Below are 18,550 nucleotides of genomic sequence, written 5' to 3' on the forward strand. Positions count from 1 at the left end.
TTGCCGTGTTACCCAGGCTGGTGTCAATCTCCTGGCCTCAAGCAATCCTCCCACCTCAGCCTCCTGAGTAGTTGGGGGACCTCAGTTTCTTTGTCTATAAAATGAATAATGCTATTTAGCTTAGAGCATTTTGAGAATTAACTTTCAGAAGAGAGGAACCCAAAAGTATAAAGTTAAGGAAAATCACTTTTATAGTAAAAACAGTTATATAAGCAAAAAGAACCAGCTCAAGTCATCTCTCCCTCTCCCTCTAAGGTAAATGGTATTATTACAATTCTGTTGACAAAGAAACTGAAAACCCAGGAAGTTATGTCACCTTTATTGCAGTCATCACATGTTATTCCAACAGGGTCTGAGATCCTGGTTTCTTTGTTCTTGGCCAGAGCTATTTGTACTCTACTGTATTATCTTCTGCTATTCTTCCTTTTCTCCCTGGTGCTTGCCATTTACACTTTGTTACTGCTCTTGACACCTTGGCTGGTCCTCTGGATTAGAAGTGCTGTATTGAGGGCTGAGAGCTGAGGTAGTGAGAGACAGCTGTGTACAACTCTGGTCATGCTGTGGTCTTGCAGAATGGGAATAGCCCAGAGATTCTCTGAGGTGGGGCTCTCTGTCTAGTTTACTTGTTATTGCCTTGTTCATGTTAGTTTCACAGTACTTAGCTCTGCCACTGATGCCCAGTGGGAGATACAGCTAAACCACACACACAGCGTTATTTTGAAAAGGAGATGTTTAGGGAGTGAGGACCAGTAGTCTCAGCAGTTCTGTACTCCTGAAGCATAAGTGTGGAATTTCTCAGGTCCTGTGACTGGCCTTCAGGCTCAGTATCCAGAATGTGGCTTCCTTTGAAATGCTCCTTTCTCAAAAGATCCAGTATTGGCCTTCCTCCTTGGGAGGCTTAGAGAGTCAAATTCTCATGTAGGCAAGGCAGGATGCATGGCAATGGCCGATCCCGTAGGAGAACCACATGGGTAAACATAATTCAAACTTTGTTTTCATGATATCCATCCCTTTCTTAAAAAACCCTCAGTGACTGATTATCCAAAGGGGGCATATAAGCTAAGTAAATGTGAACCCTTTTCTCTAAGCAAAATATTCTCTCTAGGGAGTAGGAAAGTCTTGTTTTCCCATGTTACCTTGAACCAGAATGGTCTTCTCTCTCTCTTCCTCTGTACTATTATTATTTTTTTTAGCCAGTCAAATTTAGCAGTGGGGGGTTGAATACCAACTTTAGTGACACTAATGTTAGTAAGTACTGATAACCCACTACCATCTGATCAGCTCTTCCTCTGTACTAAATCCTGCCCTTTCAAGGACCAGCTTCCATGACTGGCTCCCTCACCACTCCAACCTGTCATAAGTAAAACTGTTTTTTACTCTGACTTTAATAGCAGTCATTACCAATACCAGTCATTATGTACTTAATTATACATGGCCTTATGATGTCATTTATCTTATACTGTTATTAGATTTTTTTTTGTCTACCACTAGAACATGAGCTCTTTGAGGGTTGGGAACCTTCTTTTTAACATTGTGTAATGGACTCCACTCCCACTGCTTCACTTGACCAGCCTTAAAAAAAAAAAAAATTATATAATGGAAAATTTCCAAATCTCTGTAAGTGGAGAGAATGGTATCATGAACGTCCACATACCCCTCATCCATCTTCTTCAGAGAGATCTGTAGCAGTCTTGTTTCATTGGTAGCCCCTCATGTACCTCCTACCCTTGATGCTTTTGAAACAAATGTCAGAGACTGTTTTAAACTTCTCGGTGTTCCTGTAGCATGTAGTTCAGGAGTCAAACTCAATAGGGAAGCAATCAGCTATCATTGTAAATCTTACATTCTATACCTCAAAAAGTGAAAATCTTACTGCATTTGTATTTATTTCATGTGCCTTCATAGGATGAGCAGTTTGATCCTGGACTGTAGAACCCAGATCGTTATGTATCATATCTTGTTTTTATTAAATTCTCTTTGCCCTGTCACTTACTTGTTTTTGTTTTAGTCCCCTGCCACAAGCTGGAGCTATGAGGGAAAAACCCATGATTCTTTGAATTTGACCCTTGATGAGCTCATAGAGAAATGGAAAGTCTACTCAATAATTGTAACACACATTTTAGCAGCATCTTAGATCTTAGTGAATCAAAGTCTCTCTGGGGTTGTGAAAAAGGAGTCAAGATTTAGCACTAACGTAAGACATTAGGGACAGTTGAAACTAAGTCTGCTGCAGAAACTCTTTCATGTACCTCAGAATTAGAGATTTTTGAAATTTTATCTAATGAATGGGTGCTTCTGCCTTGGATTTTGTTAAAAGGATGAAGGTACGGAGGCTCCCAGGAGGTGATGTAAAAATTAGGATACAAATTTACATTGAGACTTCTGATTTCAGGAATGTGTTTTGTGCCTAACAGTTTTTTCAGTTCTAAATGGATGTGAAAACTATTGCTATCATCTGTGAGTAGTCCAATCAAATAATTTGTTCCTCATGACCATTTGGGTGTATAAATTAGAAGCAGGTAAGGATCTGGCTTGGTGGAAGAGTACAACTTTGAGAAGTCTTTATGATTCAAGGATATCGAACTAAGGAATACTTTTTATATCTTCATATATTTCTCAACTCAGTCTTGGAATAGGCTCACTATCTCTTTAATCTACATCACCCCCATTTTCCCTGCACCATTTAATGAAGAGACTATCCTTTTCCCACTGTATGTTCTTGGCACCTTTGTCAAAGGTAAGTTCACTATAGATGTGTGAATTTATTTCTGGGTTCTCTGTTTTGTTTGTGCGTTGGTCTGTGTGTTTGTTTTTATGCCACTACCATGCTGTTTTGGTTATTACAGCTCTGTAGTATAATTTGAAGACAGGTAACGTGATTCCTCCAGTTTTGTTCTTTTTGCTCAGGAATCTGGGTCTTTTGTGGTTCCATATACATTTTAGGATTATTTTTTCTATTTCTATGAAGAATGTCTTTGGTATTTTGATGGGGATTGCATTGAGTCTGTAGATTGCTTTAGGTAGTATGGACATTTTAACAATATTGATTCTTCCAATCCATAAGCATGGAATATCTTCCCATTTTCTTTATGTCATCTTCAACGTCTTTCATCAGTGTTTTATAGTTTTCATTATAGAGATCTTTCACTCTTTGGTTAAATTTATTCCTAGTTTTTTTTTGTTGTTGTTTGTTTTTTTTTTGAGACAGTCTCACTCTGTCACACTGGCTAGAGTGCAGTAGTATCATCATAGCTCACTGCAACCTCAAACTCCTGGGCTCAAGTAATCCTCCTGCCTCAGCGTCCCAGGTAGCTAAGACTACAGGTGTGTACCACCACACAGCTAAGTTTTCTGTTTTTCGTAGAGACAGGGGTCTCACCCTTGCTCAGGCTGGTCTCAAACTGCTGAGCTCAAGCAATCTTCCTGCCTCAGCCTCCCAGAGTGCTAGGATTACAGGCGTGAGCCACCGTGCCCAGCCTATTCCTAGGTATTTTATTTGTAGCTATTGCAAATGAGATTACTTTCTTGGTGGTTTCTTTTTCAGATTGTTTACTCTTGGCATATAGAAATGCTACTGATTTCTGTATGTTGATTTTGTACCTGCAAGTTTATTTGTTTATCAGTTCTAATAGTTTTTGGGTGTAGTCTTTAGGTTTCTCGAGATACAAGATCATTTAATCTGCAAATAAGGATAATTTGACTTCTTCGTTTCCAATTTGGATGCCCTTTCTTTTCCTTCCTTCCTCCCTCCCTAAACAAATTTATTTTTTCACAGTCTTGGAGGCTAGAAATCTGAAATCAAGATGTTGGCAGGGTTGGTTTCTTTTGAAGCCTCTGTCGTTGACTTGCAGATGGCCATTTTCTCTCTCTGTCTTCTTCACGTGGTCTTCTCTCTGTCACTCTGGGTGCCCTTTCTTTCTCTTGTCTGACTGCTCTAGCTAGAAATTTCAGTACTATGTTGAATAACAGTGGTGAAAGTGGGCATCTTTGTCTTTATAGATCCTAGAGGAAAGGCTTTCAGTTTTTCCCCATTCAGTATGATACTACCTGGTGGGTTTTTTTTTTTTTTTTTTTCTTTTTCCTTTTTGAGACAGGGTCTCACTCTGTTGCCTGGGTTAGAGTGCAGCGGCATCGTAATAGCTCACTGCAATCTTGAATTCCTGGGCTCAAGCGATCCTCCCACCTTGGCATCCCAAAGTGCTGAGATTATAGGCATGAGCCACCACATCTGGCCTAATCTACTTTTTAAAATACTTTCTAAGGCTGGGTGTGGTGGTTTGTGCCTGTAATCCTAGCACTCTGGGAGGCTGAGGCAGGAGGACCGCTTGAGCCCAGGAGTTGAAGGTTGCTGTGAGCTAGGCTGATGCCATGGCACTCTGGCCAGGTGACAGAGTGAGACTCTGTCTCAAAATAAAATAAAATGAAATGAAATGAAATGAAATGCTTTCCAAAGATGATTTGTGGGTTTGTTCTTTTCCTCTATGGAGTTATAAGAGACAAATTCACCATCAGTGAGCTTAGAGGAAGTCTTGTTCTACACAGTGTTCCACAAGTCTAAAATATTTTCTTAGACATGGGATTCCAGCCTGCTGAATTACAGTGCAGTGACCATTTATTTACAGGGGCTGTGCTAGGGACTTTTGTGGGTAATCAGTTGAACAACAGGTTCTTGGCCTCTAGGAGAGAATCACATGCTATATACAAAGTCAAAGTATGTTAGGGGTGCAAGAAAAATCCATGGGAAGATTTATAGGACTTCAAGAGAGTGAAGGATGGTAGTACATTTGATTACAGTTATCAGCGAGACCTTTGAGGAGGAGGAAATTTTTGGGTTGAGTGTGAAATCTGTCACAGGATTTGGTTAGGCAGATTCAGAGGGGTGGGCGAAAACAGTTCAAGTTTGGATAGCCTCATTGCTCTGGAGCATTGTCAACCTAGGAGTTTGGCATTTGGTAAACCTGGATAAATCTGCAAACGAGGCTAATTTATAAACAAGGATAATTAATAAACATAGCAGATACCAAAGATAAATTATCTTTTTGTAAGACCAGTATTCAGCCAGGCAGTTATTTTGGTCCCAGCTGTGTCCCATATTCTCTATCTTTTTTTGTGTGTGTGTTTTAGGTTTTCAACCTGCCTTATCCATCTTATTACTTATAAATGATTTTGTTCAATGGTTGATTTACAGCTTTGAAACTCAGAGGAATGGACTGGTGTTTATCTATGACATGTGCGGTTCTAATTATGCCAACTTTGAGCTGGATCTTGGCAAGAAAGTTCTAAACCTGCTGAAGGTAAGGCTATGGGAGGGCCCTTGCAACTCTCCTTCAGTGATTAGGATTTTTTTAGTATTCTTTGGGAAAAGATTTAGGAATGATGTAAACTTCAGACATTATGTTCAATTTAAAGGTCACCTGTGAATAATGACTAATAATCTGCTTCCTTAGAATGAGAAATGATCTTAAAAGTGAAGTGGGAGGAATTCAAATAAAAAATGCATAGGAATATTCTGAGTCATAAAAGTGGGATGTCCCTTTCTTGGAGCTATGTAGATAAAGAATTAATGAAGGCCTAGGTATGGCATCTGTGAAAAATGTCACTTAGCCAGTGACTTTTCAGATATTTTGGTCTCAATCTAGTCAGAAATATGTTTTATATTTTGACGTAATACACAAAAATGTATGTGTACTAACTATATGTATATATTAATACATGTAGAGTTATATACGTACATGTAAAATTATATATATAGGTTCAAAATCTTGTATCCCAAACTCTTAGATTCAGAGATGTTTTTAAGTTTTTGAACTTTCAAAGATAATGCATATATGCTACTGTATAATCAAGCACATTAGTATGTCTGCAATAAAATGTATTATTATTCATAATTACTGGGGAAGAGTAAAGCCTATGTCTTTTTAGGTCAGATTTTGCTTCCCAGTGAATTATTGGTCCAAACTTACAAAAGAAACTTAAGGTTTTCAGAGCTGTTTAGATTTCAGAATTGACAATGAGGGTATGTGTTTTATTTTGTACATATTTATAAAACAAAACAAAAAAGTTTCACAAAAGAAGATTTACCCTTATGTGCACTTACTTGGATTATGCTATTCTACTTCCTATTTTTAGAATGTCAGTCATGACCACCTAACCTGATTTGAGGACTTACTGAGTCATACCCTGTTCTTTGAAAGCCATTGGTCTAGGAGTCTATGTAGTCCTTATTCTAGGACCTCATTTCAGAGTACTGTTGAACTAGATTTTTATTTTTATTTATTTAAATTCTTTTAATTTCAAAATATTAGGGGGTACAAGTGTTCTTGTTACATGGATGAATTGTACAATGCTGAAGTCAGGGCTTTTACTGTGCCCGTCACCAGAATAGTGTACATTGTACACAACAGGTAAGTTTTATCCCAGACCTTCCTGCCTGAACTAGAGTTTTAGAAGTGTTTATTTACCTTACAGCTCTACAACAGACATTGTTTAAAAAGGGTTTTATATTGTATGTTGTTTTCTTAGACTCACTTTTTTCACTCAACATTATACTTTATTATTAGAATTCATAATTGTAGCATGTAGCTGTGATTCATTCTTTTTTGGATTGAAGGACGCATTTCTTTTCATTCTTCATCCATTGAGGAATATACTAGTTTATTCACATCTGTTCTTCTGTTGATGGCTCCTTGGGTTGTTTCCTGATTTTTGCTACAGGTTGAGCATCCCTAATCCGAAACCTGAAATGCTCCAAAATCCAAAACTTTTTGAGTACTAACATGACTCTACAGTTGGAAAATGACTTCATGTGACAAGTAACAACCAAAATGTAGTCAGAACTTTGTTTCATGCACAAAATTATTAAAAATGTTTTATAAAATTACCTTTCAGCTATGTGTATAAGGAATATATGAAACAAATGAATTCATGTTTAGATTTGGGTCCCATTCCCAGGATATCTCACTAGGTATATACAAATATTCCAAATCTGAAAAAGTCCAAAATTTGAAATATTTCTGGTTCAAAGCATGTCTTATAAAGCTGCGGTCCCCAATCCCTGGGGCCACTGACTGGTACCCGTCTGTGGTCTGTTAGGAACCGGACTGCACAGCATGACGTGAGCCACCAGCATGCATGCAAGGGAAGCTTCATCTGTGTTTATAGCTGCTCCCCATCGCTCCTATCACTGCATAAGCTCTGCCTCCTGCTGCGGCATTAGATTCTCCTAGGAGCACGAAACCTACTATAAACCGCGCACGTGAGGGATCTAGGTTGTGCGCTCCTTATGAGAACCTGATACCTGATGATCTGAGGTGGAGCTGGGGAGGGTCTGCAAATACAGATTATCATTAGCAGAGAGGTTTGACTGCACAATAAATGTAATGTGTTTGAATCATCCTAAAACCATCCACTCCCCACACACCGGTCTGTGTAAAAATTGTCTTCCATGAAACCAGTCCCTGGTGCCAAAAAGGTTGGGGACTGCTGTAACAAACGATATTCAACCTGTGTTATGAATATTTTAACATTTTTTCCCTTAATATTAATAGTTCCTCTTTTTTTTTTTTTTGGAGACAGAGTCTTACTCTGTTGCCCTGAGTAGAGTGCTGGGGTGTCTGCCTAGCTCACAGCAACCTCAAACTCCTGGGCTCAAGCCATCCTCTTGCCTCAGCCTCCCAGGTAGCTGAGACTACAGGTGCATGCCACGACATCTGGCTAATTTTTCTATTTTTAGTAGAGATGGGGTCTCGCTCTTGCTCAGGCTGATCTCAAACTCCTGAGCTCAAGCGATCCTCCCGCCTCTGCCTCCCAGAGCGCTAGGATTATAGGCGTAAGATTATAACAAGTAAAAGCAATATAAAGTATTGTAGAGAATAAAATATGAAGAAGAAAGTTAGGGCTGAGAAATAAAAAAGAAAAAAGAAAAAAATTTAAAAAAAAAGAAAGTTAGGCCGGGCGCGGTGGCTCACGCCTGTAATCCTAGCACTCTGGGAGGCCGAGGCGGGTGGATTGCTCAAGGTCAGGAGTTCGAGACCAGCCTGAGCGAGACCCCGTCTCTACTAAAAATAGAAAGACAGTATATGGACACCTAAAAATCTATACAGAAAAAATTAGCCGGGCATAGTGGCGCATGCCTGTAGTCCCAGCTACTCGGGAGGCTGAGGCAGTAGGATCGCTTGAGCCCAGGAGTTTGAGGTTGCTGTGAGCTAAGCTGACGCCACGGCACTCACTCTAGCCTGGGCAACAAAGTGAGACTCTGTCTCAACAAAAAAAAAAAAAAAAAAAAGAAAGTTAAAATGACTCCCAATTTCACTTATCAGAGATAAACTCAGTTGAACTTTTCTTATAATTATTTACAGTCTTTTTGTGTGTGTGAAAGTATATGTGTGTGTATGTATTTTTTAAACAAAATTATGGTTATAGTTTTGATTCTGTTTAAGATTATATTGTGTCGGCCGGGCGCGGTGGCCCACGCCTGTAATCCTAGCACTCTGGGAGGCCGAGGTGGGCGGATCGTTTGAGCTCAGGAGTTCGAGACCAGCCTGAGCAAGAGCGAGACCCCATCTCTACTAAAAATAGAAAGAAATTATATGGACAGCTAAAAACATATATAGAAAAAATTAGCCGGGCATGGTGGTGCATGCCTGTAGTCCCAGCTACTCGGGAGGTTGAGACAGGAGGATCCTTTGAGCTCAGGAGTTTGAGGTTGCTGTGAGCTAGGCTGACGCCATGGCACTCACTCTAGCCTGGGCAACAGAGTGAGACTCTGTCTCCAAAAAAAAAAAAAAAAAAAGATTATATTGTGAGCATTTTCCAAAGTTGTAAAAATTCTTTGAAATCTTCCTGGTAAAGATTATATAACAATATATTGCAAGATATAATATTTTATTAACTACTTCCCATTTTTGGACTCGTATTCTTTTTAGTTTTGAAGTATTTTTAACTATCAAAAATACATTTACAGTAAATATTCTTTCCATACATCTTTGTGTTCCTGATTATTTCTTTAGGATTGAGTCTCAGAAATGGAATTCATCAACAAATGCACATTTTTTAAGGATATATAAAGCGAGATGCCTTTCCAAAGGTCTTACGAGTTTACTGACAATCTATGAGGGTCCTGTACAGTCACTTAAATGGATTAGGCCTGGGTCTGTAGCTCTTTGCTCTGAGGAAGAAAGCATGATGGCTTCTACTTTCTGTTTATCATTTTGTGGAAATATAGGTATTTCTCTAAACCGATTATTGATCTGACAGTTAAAGGGGCCTTGGGTATTAGACTCTGAAAGGAGTTTGTTGCATCTTTGGAGGAAGAGCTCAAAGGTAGTTTCCCAGACTTTAGCAAGGGCCTTGGAAAATTTTGTTCTGGATGCTGTCTGTTCTCTACAAAGGGGTGTATGGGGATCTCCTAAATCAGAACTGAGGAATAACAGAAAAGAACAGAGAAAATGCCTTGTCAAATTGAGAATCAATCTTTTGACAAAGTGGCAAAAAGAATAGGAGTAAAAAGAATAGAGTAGAACATACTTAGCTACTATTCTTTTTTTTTATTTCTTAGGAATGATTTCTTTCCAATTAGAATGCCAGTGTTACATGGTAATCATGCCCATGAGAAGGGATGAAATATTGAAAAATTAAATGAAACCAAGTGCCGTACATTAGGAATGAATGAGTTTTCATTCTTACACTTTGTGCAGATCAGGGTATCTCCTTTTTTTTTTTTTTTTTTTTTTTTTGCAACACCCTAGATCATAATGATTGATTAAATAATTGAATACATAGATGAGCTAATAGACAAAAAAGAAATGATTATACATACACAGATTATTAGACTAAATGAAAGGTTATGAAAGAGAAATGTTTCTTTAATGTTCAATTTATTCATGGTCTAATTTTTCTTTCAAGTTTTAATAAGCAGAACTTTCTAGGATGCATATATGTGTGGTGATGTGTGATATGTGTGGGATAACTGCTGATAAGAAAAGTCAGAATAGTTTTTGATCCATAAAGCTTATGGTTGACATGAATTTAACATGTTTTTAAAAGGTAAATCAACTTCTAATTTCTTTCTTTCTTTTAGCTATTTTTCCTCTAGCTACTAGAGTAAACCTGAAGCAGGCAGTAGACCTCCTGCTGAGTAAGAATGTGAAGAAGAGCAGAAAACCTAAACTTTGGGCTTAAACTGTCACAATTCCCATTAGGTCCTAAATCCTCATACATTTTCTCCACAGGGAGCATTTCCAGCTCGTTTGAAGAAGGTGCTGATTGTGGGAGCACCCATATGGTTCAGAGTGCCCTATTCCATCATCAGCCTCCTCCTGAAGGACAAAGTCCGGGAGAGGGTAAGGCAAGCCAGCCTTTTCTTACTTGGAGGTGAATAGATACATCCCCATCTCTACCTGTGAAATCCTGCCAATTAATTTTCTACCTTCAAAAATATTCTCCTAGCTTGTCTCCTAGAGCGCTTTCTGCTTCTGTTAGTGTTTTCACCCACATTCTCTATTCATTAGTCAGCTTGGTACAGACTTCCTCTCTCACTGTCCTACAATCTCCTTGAAGTCAGGAACTGGACATGGTTTATCTGGCTTTCCCTTTCCATAGCACCTTGCATAAGATAGTACTGAAGGAATGTGCCCTGGAAGTAGTTTAGCCATGGCTACTACTTCCAGAATTAGCCTAGTGCTGCACAGGCCTTTACTATTTAACAGCTTTTAATAAAATTGCATTATTTGAACTGGTGTTTGAATTTGTCCAATTGGAAACAACCATTCAGTCCCTTTGACTACCAAGACAGTGGAGGAGAGTCTCTCACTATATCTCTTTCTATGTATAGTCTTGGCGGTTTTTTTTTTTTTTTTTTTTTAAGACAGAGTCTCATTGTCCCCCTAGCTAGAGTCTAGTGGTGCCATCGTAGCTCACTGCAACCTCAAACTCCTGGGCTCAGGCAGTCCTCCTGCCTCAGCTTCCCAGGTACCTGGGACTACAGGTACGTGCCACCATGCCTGGTTAATATTTTCTTTTTTTTTTTTTTTTTTGTTGAGACAGAGTTTCACTTTGTTGAGACTAGAGTGAGTGCCGTGGTGTCAGCTTAGCTCACAGCAACCTTAGACTCCTCAGCTTAAGCGATCCTACTGCCTCAGCCTCCCGAGTAGCTGGGACTATAGGCATGTGCCACTATGTCCGGCTAATTTTTTCTATATAGATTTTTAGTTGTCCATATAATGTCTTTCTATTTTTAGTAGAGACGGGGTCTTGCTCTTGCTCAGGCTGGTCTCGAACTCCTGACCTTGAGCGATCCACCCTCCTTGGCCTCCCAGAGTGCTAGGATTACAGGCGTGAGCCACCGCGCCCAGCCCAATATTTTCTATTTTTAGTAAAGACAGTGTCTCACTGTTGCCTCAGGCTGGTCTCAAACTCCTGACCTCAAGAGATCCTCCCGCCTCAGCCTCCCAGAGTTTTAGGATTACAGGAATGAGCCACCGTGCCCAGCCTGTTCTTGGCATTTTTTCTTAAAACAGTTTGTTGCTTCCCAATTTTTTAACTGTTGTCCAAAATTACCTTAATTCTATTATAATCTTTTGAGTGTTCAGGACTGAAAGATAATGTAATGGTCTCAGTCACTGATTGCAGCCCTTGAAAGACAGGGCATATAAAACATTGGCATAATAGGGTCAGATAATAAGGATTTCTTTTGAAATATTATTAGAGGTTTCCGTGGTAAATAATTATGAAATTAAATGAATATTAATGCGGGTCTTTATAGCTGAGGTGAATTGGGCTGGAGAGGGGAAGTGAAGACATTTGGTTCTGTGGAAGCTACTCAAAGACTTTATGACTCAGGTCATCCTTCCTAAGATAACTCTTTGAGAGACTCCTTAGGCTAGTTCTTGTACTTGAATTATAGGAATTATATATGCATATATAAACTGAAACTATATTAAGCTTCTTTTACACTCCAGGCACTGGGTCCTGAGAATTAAAACTGAAGTGAGACAGTCCTTACTCTTGAGGAGTTCATGGTCCTGGTAGAGAACACATAAACATGTTAGAGGACTTCGGCTCTGCAGGAGCACACAGGAAGGATTGTATTGCCGCAGGCAGTCAGAAAGGGCCTCACAGAAGAGGTCAGCATGTGCTGGTCCTTGAGGAGGCCAAGGAAGAAAAGAGGGCATTCCAAGAAGAGGCAATAGCAAGAGAGACAGCTTTTAGGAAGAACAGCATTCCCATTCCACAGAGAGCCTCAGGAGAACCAACTAAAGAGTAGCAGCATAAGCTGGTACTGGGAAGCTTTGTTAATAGCATAAAGCCTCTGTTCACTATACTGTCCTTTCGGAAGGTATATAACAAGGCTCCTAATGCCAAGAGTAAATTTGATACACATCCTGGGAATTCAAACTTTTATCTGGTAAGTTCATAGGACTTCAGTCCCAGGCAGATGAAATGTAGTGTACTTCTTTTACAGGTGTATCTAGTATTTCAAGCAAATCTCATTTCCCAAACCTAACATATGCACACTTATTCTTTACATTCCGTCTCTGTGAGCCTTTCTTCTACCACATACTCACACGGTTCTTTCTGGCCTTTCAGATTCAGATATTAAAGACATCTGAGGTCACCCAGCACCTGCCCAGGGAGTGCCTTCCAGAAAACCTGGGTGGATATGTCAAAATTGACCTCGCCACTTGGAATTTCCAGTTCCTACCCCAGGTGAACGGCCACCCAGATCCCTTCGATGAGATCATCCAGTTCTCCCTCCCTCCTGCCTTAGATGGGGACTCGGTACATGTTCCAGGTCCCCATGCTATGACCATCCAAGAGTTGGTGGATTATGTTAACACCAGGCAAAAACAGGGAATATATGAGGAGTATGAAGACATCCGTCGTGAGAACCCCGTTGGCACTTTCCATTGTTCCATGTAAGTAGGAAAGGTTTGGGCCAACAGTTGGTTACCAAGGTGCTTCTGGCAGGCACTGGCAACAGCTCTTTCCATACCTCACTTCCTTAACAGAGGCTCTTCCTTGTGTTAAGGAGCCCCATTCTCACCTAAATGATGGTTTCTCTCTTCCAGAGAGAGAAGCTCTGAAATTTATAAAGGTCTTTGGTACCAACAGGGGAACCCTGTTAGACGTATTTGGGGATATTTTCCTGAAATGCAAGTTAAAAAAAAAAAGCTAGGCTCAAAATGGACTGCTCACTATTCCTGTCTTTAGTGTGAGCTCTAATCTGTTCTTTTGGACAGTTTCTCCCTAAAGCATTTACACTATAATATTACATCCTGAGGGGTGCCTGGTGCAATTAAAATAATACATAGTAAGAGAGAAAAAGTTGCCCCTTAGGAATTTAAACTCTTCTGAATCCTACCCCTAAACCATCTGGACAGTTTATAACTCTGATTCATAACTACTTGGTAACTATTGTTGGCAATAGAGCATAGATCATTTCTCTTACCATGTTTTAATTGGCTACAGCAGAAATCTCTTTTTCTCCAAGTAGTGAGCTTTGTCTGTTGAACGTTGAGGAAGCTGTCCCAGTGAGTCCCACGCGCAAGTTCCAACTTAGCCAAAAATCCCCTTTTCTGAGTGACACAAGTTATTTCCCTTATGGGCACTTCAGTTTTCCTGTGTGTAATATGTGACTATTGGACTGTGATGTCCACCTACCTTAGTAGCTTAAATGTCTTAGGAATCCGTGGTGCTGTGTGAGTACCTCTTCTCTCTCATCATTCCTGTCCAGCTTTGTCAGTGTATTCAGAAGATGATGCAGGGAGAGAATCTTTAAGGAAAGAGTGAAAAGACTAAACTGAGCTAAGGAAAGTACGAGAGAAGAGGCAATTGGAAAGAAGCCAATAAGCAGAGCAAGAATGCAAAGGAAAGAAAGTGGAGAAAAAAGGAAAGCAGACCATATATCAAGAAAAAGAGGGAGTATTCTTTTCTCCCACACAGCTCTGTTTCTTACCTACCAGCTCCAGACCCTGTTTACATCCCATTCTCTTTCCCAACCAGAGCAGTTTGTCCGCCAGCAGGCATGAATCAAAGAAGTACCTTGGAGCAGGGAGGAGTGCTGGTCTGATCCAAGAAGGTGTACACTTATCCTGGGGATTCCTCACCTTGCTCTTGGTGCTTCTGCATTTATCCTCTGCTGTGAGGTCCCTGACATGCCGTTTCCTCTGTGGGCCCCCACTCCCCACCCATTGAAAAAGTAGCTTTAGATTGTCCTTTTGGCATTATCCAAACTAGCTGTCATGTAACAGTCAGAGAACACATCACAGTCCAATGACAGGACTTCCCAGTCTTGCCTTTTTATTGAATGATTCAGCCCTACTTCATGATCTAGAACCCAGAATCATCAGCTCCAGGCCTCTACCTTATACAAAATCCCAGTAGAACTACTTTCCTCAATTTTTTTCTTTTTTTCATTTTTGAGACAAGGTCTCCCTCTGTCACCCAGGCTAGAGTGCAGTGTCATCATCACAGCTCACTGTAGCCTCAAACTCCTGGGCTCAAGCAATCCTCCTGCCACAGCCTCCCGAGTAGCTGGAACTAATGGCCTGCGCCACCATGCCAGGCTATTTTTTTCTATTTTTTGTAGAGACAGGGTCTCACCTTTTCTTAGGCTGATCTCAAACTCCTGGCCTCAAGTGATCCTCCCGCCTTGGCCTGCCAAAGTGCTAGGATTACAGGTGTGACCAATCCCAGTTATTATCTTTCTACATTTTTAATTTATCTTTTATTTTCCTTCTTTGCTTCATAAATGTATGACTCGACCCAGTGGAACTATTTACACGAAATAAACTGTCTCCTTTGGAATTCTGGATTATAAAGTAGATATTAGAGTATTCACCGTTCCCCAGGATTCCCATGGACCAAGAAACTTTCTTGTTGTAACCAGTGAAAGAGAGAGACTTTTTCCTTTTTTTCTTCTTACTCTTTTTTTTTTTTTTTTTTGGAGACAGGGTCTTGCTTTGTTACTGGGGCATGAGGGCAGTGGCATGATCATAGCTCATTGCAATGTTAATCTCCTGGGCTCAAGTGATCCTCCTGCCTCAGCCTCCTGAGTAGTTGGGACTACAGGCGCACGCCACCATGCCTGGCTAATCTTTCTATTTTTTGTAGAGATGGGGTCTTGCTATGTTGCTCAGGCTGTTCCTAAACTCCTGACCTCAAGTGGTTCTCCTGCCTCAGCCTCCCCAAGTGCTAGGATTACAGCGTGAGCTACCACACCTGGCCTCTCTTCTAATTTTTCATTATGACTTAATTGTAGATTACATGTAGTTGTAAGAAATAATACAGACAGATCACATGCAGATTACCCTTTTCAGTTTCCCCCATGGTAACATCTTCCAGAACTGTAATATAATATCACGACCAGGATGTTGACATTGATACACTTTACCAATCTTATTCAGATTTCCCTAGTTTTATTTTGTGTTTGTGTATTTAGTTCTTACGTCACACATTTAGGTTTGTGTATCTGTCACCATAGTCAAAATACAAAGAGTTCCATTACCACAGAGCTTCCTTTTGTTGTCCTTTAATAAATAAACATACACCTCCCAATCCCTAACCCCTGCAACCACTGATCTGTTCTCGTTTACTGTAATAATTCTCCTTTCCAGAATTTTGTTACATAGATGAAATCATACTGTGTATAATCTTTAGGGATCTCTTATTTTCACTAGGCATCATTCTCTGGAGCTTCATCTAAGTTGCATGTATCAGTAGTTGGTTCCTTTTCATTGCTCAGTAGTACTCCATGGTTTGGATGTAGTAGTTTGTTCAGTCATTCCCCAGTTGAGGGACATCTGTGTTTCCAGTTCCTGGCAATTACAAGTAAAGCTGATATGAACGTTTGTGTGTAGATTTGTGTGAACATAAATGTCCCTTTCTCTGTGATAAGTGCTTAGGGGTGCAATTGCTAGGTCATATGGTAATTGTGCATTTAGTTTTTGTAAGCAACTGCCTAACTGATTTCCAGAGTGGTTACACCATTCTACATTCCTACCAACAATGTGTGAGCAATCCAGTTTCTTTGCATCCTCACCAGCATTTGGTCATGTCACTGTTTTTCACTTTGGCTATTCTGATAGGTGTGCAATGAGATCTCTTGGTGATTTTAATTTGCATTTCATGTGCTTATTTGCCATCTATATATCCTCTTCGTAAAATGCCTTTTCATGTCTTTTGACCTATTTTTAAAACCATTCACATTTGAGGGTTCTTTATATATTCTAGATATTGGTTCTTTGTTGGATTTGTGGTTTGCAAATATTTTCTTTCACTCTGTAGCTTGGTCTTTTTATCTTCTTAACAAGGTTTCTTGTGAAGTAAATTTGTTTAGTATTGATGAAGTCCTGTTTACCAATATTTCCCTTTACAGATCATTCTCTTGGTGTTAAATCTTAGAACTCTTTGCCTAGCCCTAGCTTCTGAAGATTTTTTCTGGTTTCTTTTTCTAAAAGTTTTATAGTTTTATGTTTTGCATATAAGTCTATGATCCATTTTTTTTTAAGAGACAAGGTCTTGCTAATGTTGCCTCAGCTGGAATGCAGTGGCTATTCACAGATCCTACTACTAATCAGCAAGGGACTTTGACCTGCTCCTTTTCTGACCTGGGCCAGTTTACCCCTCCTTAGGCAACCTGGTGGTCCCCCACTCCCAGGAGGTCACAAATTATATGGACAACTAAAAATATATATAGAAAAATTAGCCGGGCATGGTGGCGCATGCCTGTAGTCCCAGCTACTCGGGAGGCTGAGACAGGAGGATTGCTTGAGCCCAGGAGTTTAAGGTTGCTGTGAGCTAGGCTGACGCCACAGCACTCCAGCTTGGGCAATAGAGTGAGACTCTGTCTCAAAAAACAAACAAAAAAACCCCAAAAAATCCCCCCAAAACCATGCCTGGCTAATTTATATATATATATATGTATATATATATATATTTTTTTTTTTTAGTTGTCCAGCTAATTTCTTTCTATTTTTTAGTAGAGACGGGGTCTCGCTCTTGCTCAGGCTGGTCTTGAACTCCTAGCTGAAACGATCCTCCTGCCTCAGCCTCCCAGAGAGCTAGGATTACAGGTGTGAGCCACCGCACCTGGCCTGAAAACTTATTTCAAAAGCAAAAATACCAAAGAAAAAAAGCAATCTCCTGCCTTACCTCAGTTCCACTGCCTATATTCATCTGTTATCAACATTTGTGGCTGTTTCTCTTGGTGCTGCTTCCATAATTCTAAACTGAAATGCATGTAACACTTTTTACTGGTTTCTATTGTAGGTGAGCATTTAGCTCTTACATCATGTCTCCACTTCCCTTTTTAAGTATATATTTTTTGGTATATTGGACATTATGCAGTATGAAAATATGAAGTATATTTTTTAAAATATTTGTATAGTTTTCCAATATACAGTAATTGTATGTCACAATTTTTTATTGAATCATTAGTCACTATTTACATTATTAACACATTGACTGCCACACCAGGAAAAAAATTTTTCCTTGGTGTTTAAAAATTTTGCCACAGTGTCTTATTACAAAAATAGAATAAAAACTTCGAAAACAAAATGATCTTTTCTAATTTAATGAAAAATTTGTTCTTTTTTATTGTTTTCTGTGCATGAGTTATATGCAACTTGAAAAATAGTTCTGGTCTCTCCTAAGGTGAAGAAATGTGTGAGTTACATATGCTTCCGGAGGCCCCGGGCTCAAAACTAGCATGAGTTAAATACAACTCACATGGTAGTTAATGTGTTAAAATAATAGATGGGGTCTCACTGTCATGCCCAGGCTGGTTGCAAATAGGACTTTTTTTTTTTTTTTTAACATTATTTTTTTCATGATTTCTTTCCTTGAATTGTATTAGTATTCTCCTTCCCCCCACCCTCTTTCTCTGTCTTTCTCATATTCCTACCAGACTGGTTGGATCTCCTAGAGTAGGGATTGACAAACCTTTTCTTAAAGGGCAAAATAAACATTTTAGAACTGTGGGTCTTAACAGTCGTTTGCATGTACTCAGTACTGTCTATATGTACTTAATGTGTATATAACAAATGGGCTTAGTAGTAACATTCATCGGATGTCGGGCAGATGGGAGCGGGGAGGAGAAGATGGGTATATACACACCTTATGGGTGCGGTGCACACTGGAGGATGAACACGCTTGAAGCTCTGACTTGGGTGGGGCAAAGGCAATATATGTAACCTAAACGTTTGTACCCCCATAATATCCTGAAATAAAAAATAAATAAATAAATAAAAATAAAGTCAGGCTAATAAAAAATAAATAAATAAAAAATAAATAAACAAATGTACTTGGCTGTATTCCAGTAAAATTTTATTTACAGAAACCGGTGACCAGGAATAGTTTACTGACTTCTGTCCTAGAATGATTCTCTTATTTCTTTAAATTTTCTCATTTTTCCTTACTTTGTTTTTTATGTTGTATTCTGGGACATTTTTTCAACATTGTCTTTCATCTCTTCTATTGAAGTTCCTATTCTTGTTTCATGTGTAATAGTATTTAGCCTCTTTTCTCTTGAGGATATTAATTATAGCCTTCT

The 18,550-nt window shown here is 39.4% G+C and overlaps 1 protein-coding gene across 1 annotated transcript in view; it reads left to right on the plus strand.

Annotated features, from left to right (window-relative positions):
- PTPN9 (protein tyrosine phosphatase non-receptor type 9) overlaps nt 1–18,550 on the plus strand; it is a 74,681-nt gene that overhangs the window by 39,040 nt on the left and 17,091 nt on the right. Inside the window, exons 5-7 of the mRNA XM_069457231.1 lie at nt 5,189–5,294; nt 10,230–10,340; nt 12,586–12,914. Coding sequence (XP_069313332.1) covers nt 5,189–5,294; nt 10,230–10,340; nt 12,586–12,914 — 546 coding nt within the window. The remainder of the gene's footprint in view (nt 1–5,188; nt 5,295–10,229; nt 10,341–12,585; nt 12,915–18,550) is intronic.

This window comes from Eulemur rufifrons, chromosome 2 (genome assembly GCF_041146395.1).
Source record: "Eulemur rufifrons isolate Redbay chromosome 2, OSU_ERuf_1, whole genome shotgun sequence".
Lineage (NCBI taxonomy): Eukaryota > Metazoa > Chordata > Mammalia > Primates > Lemuridae > Eulemur > Eulemur rufifrons.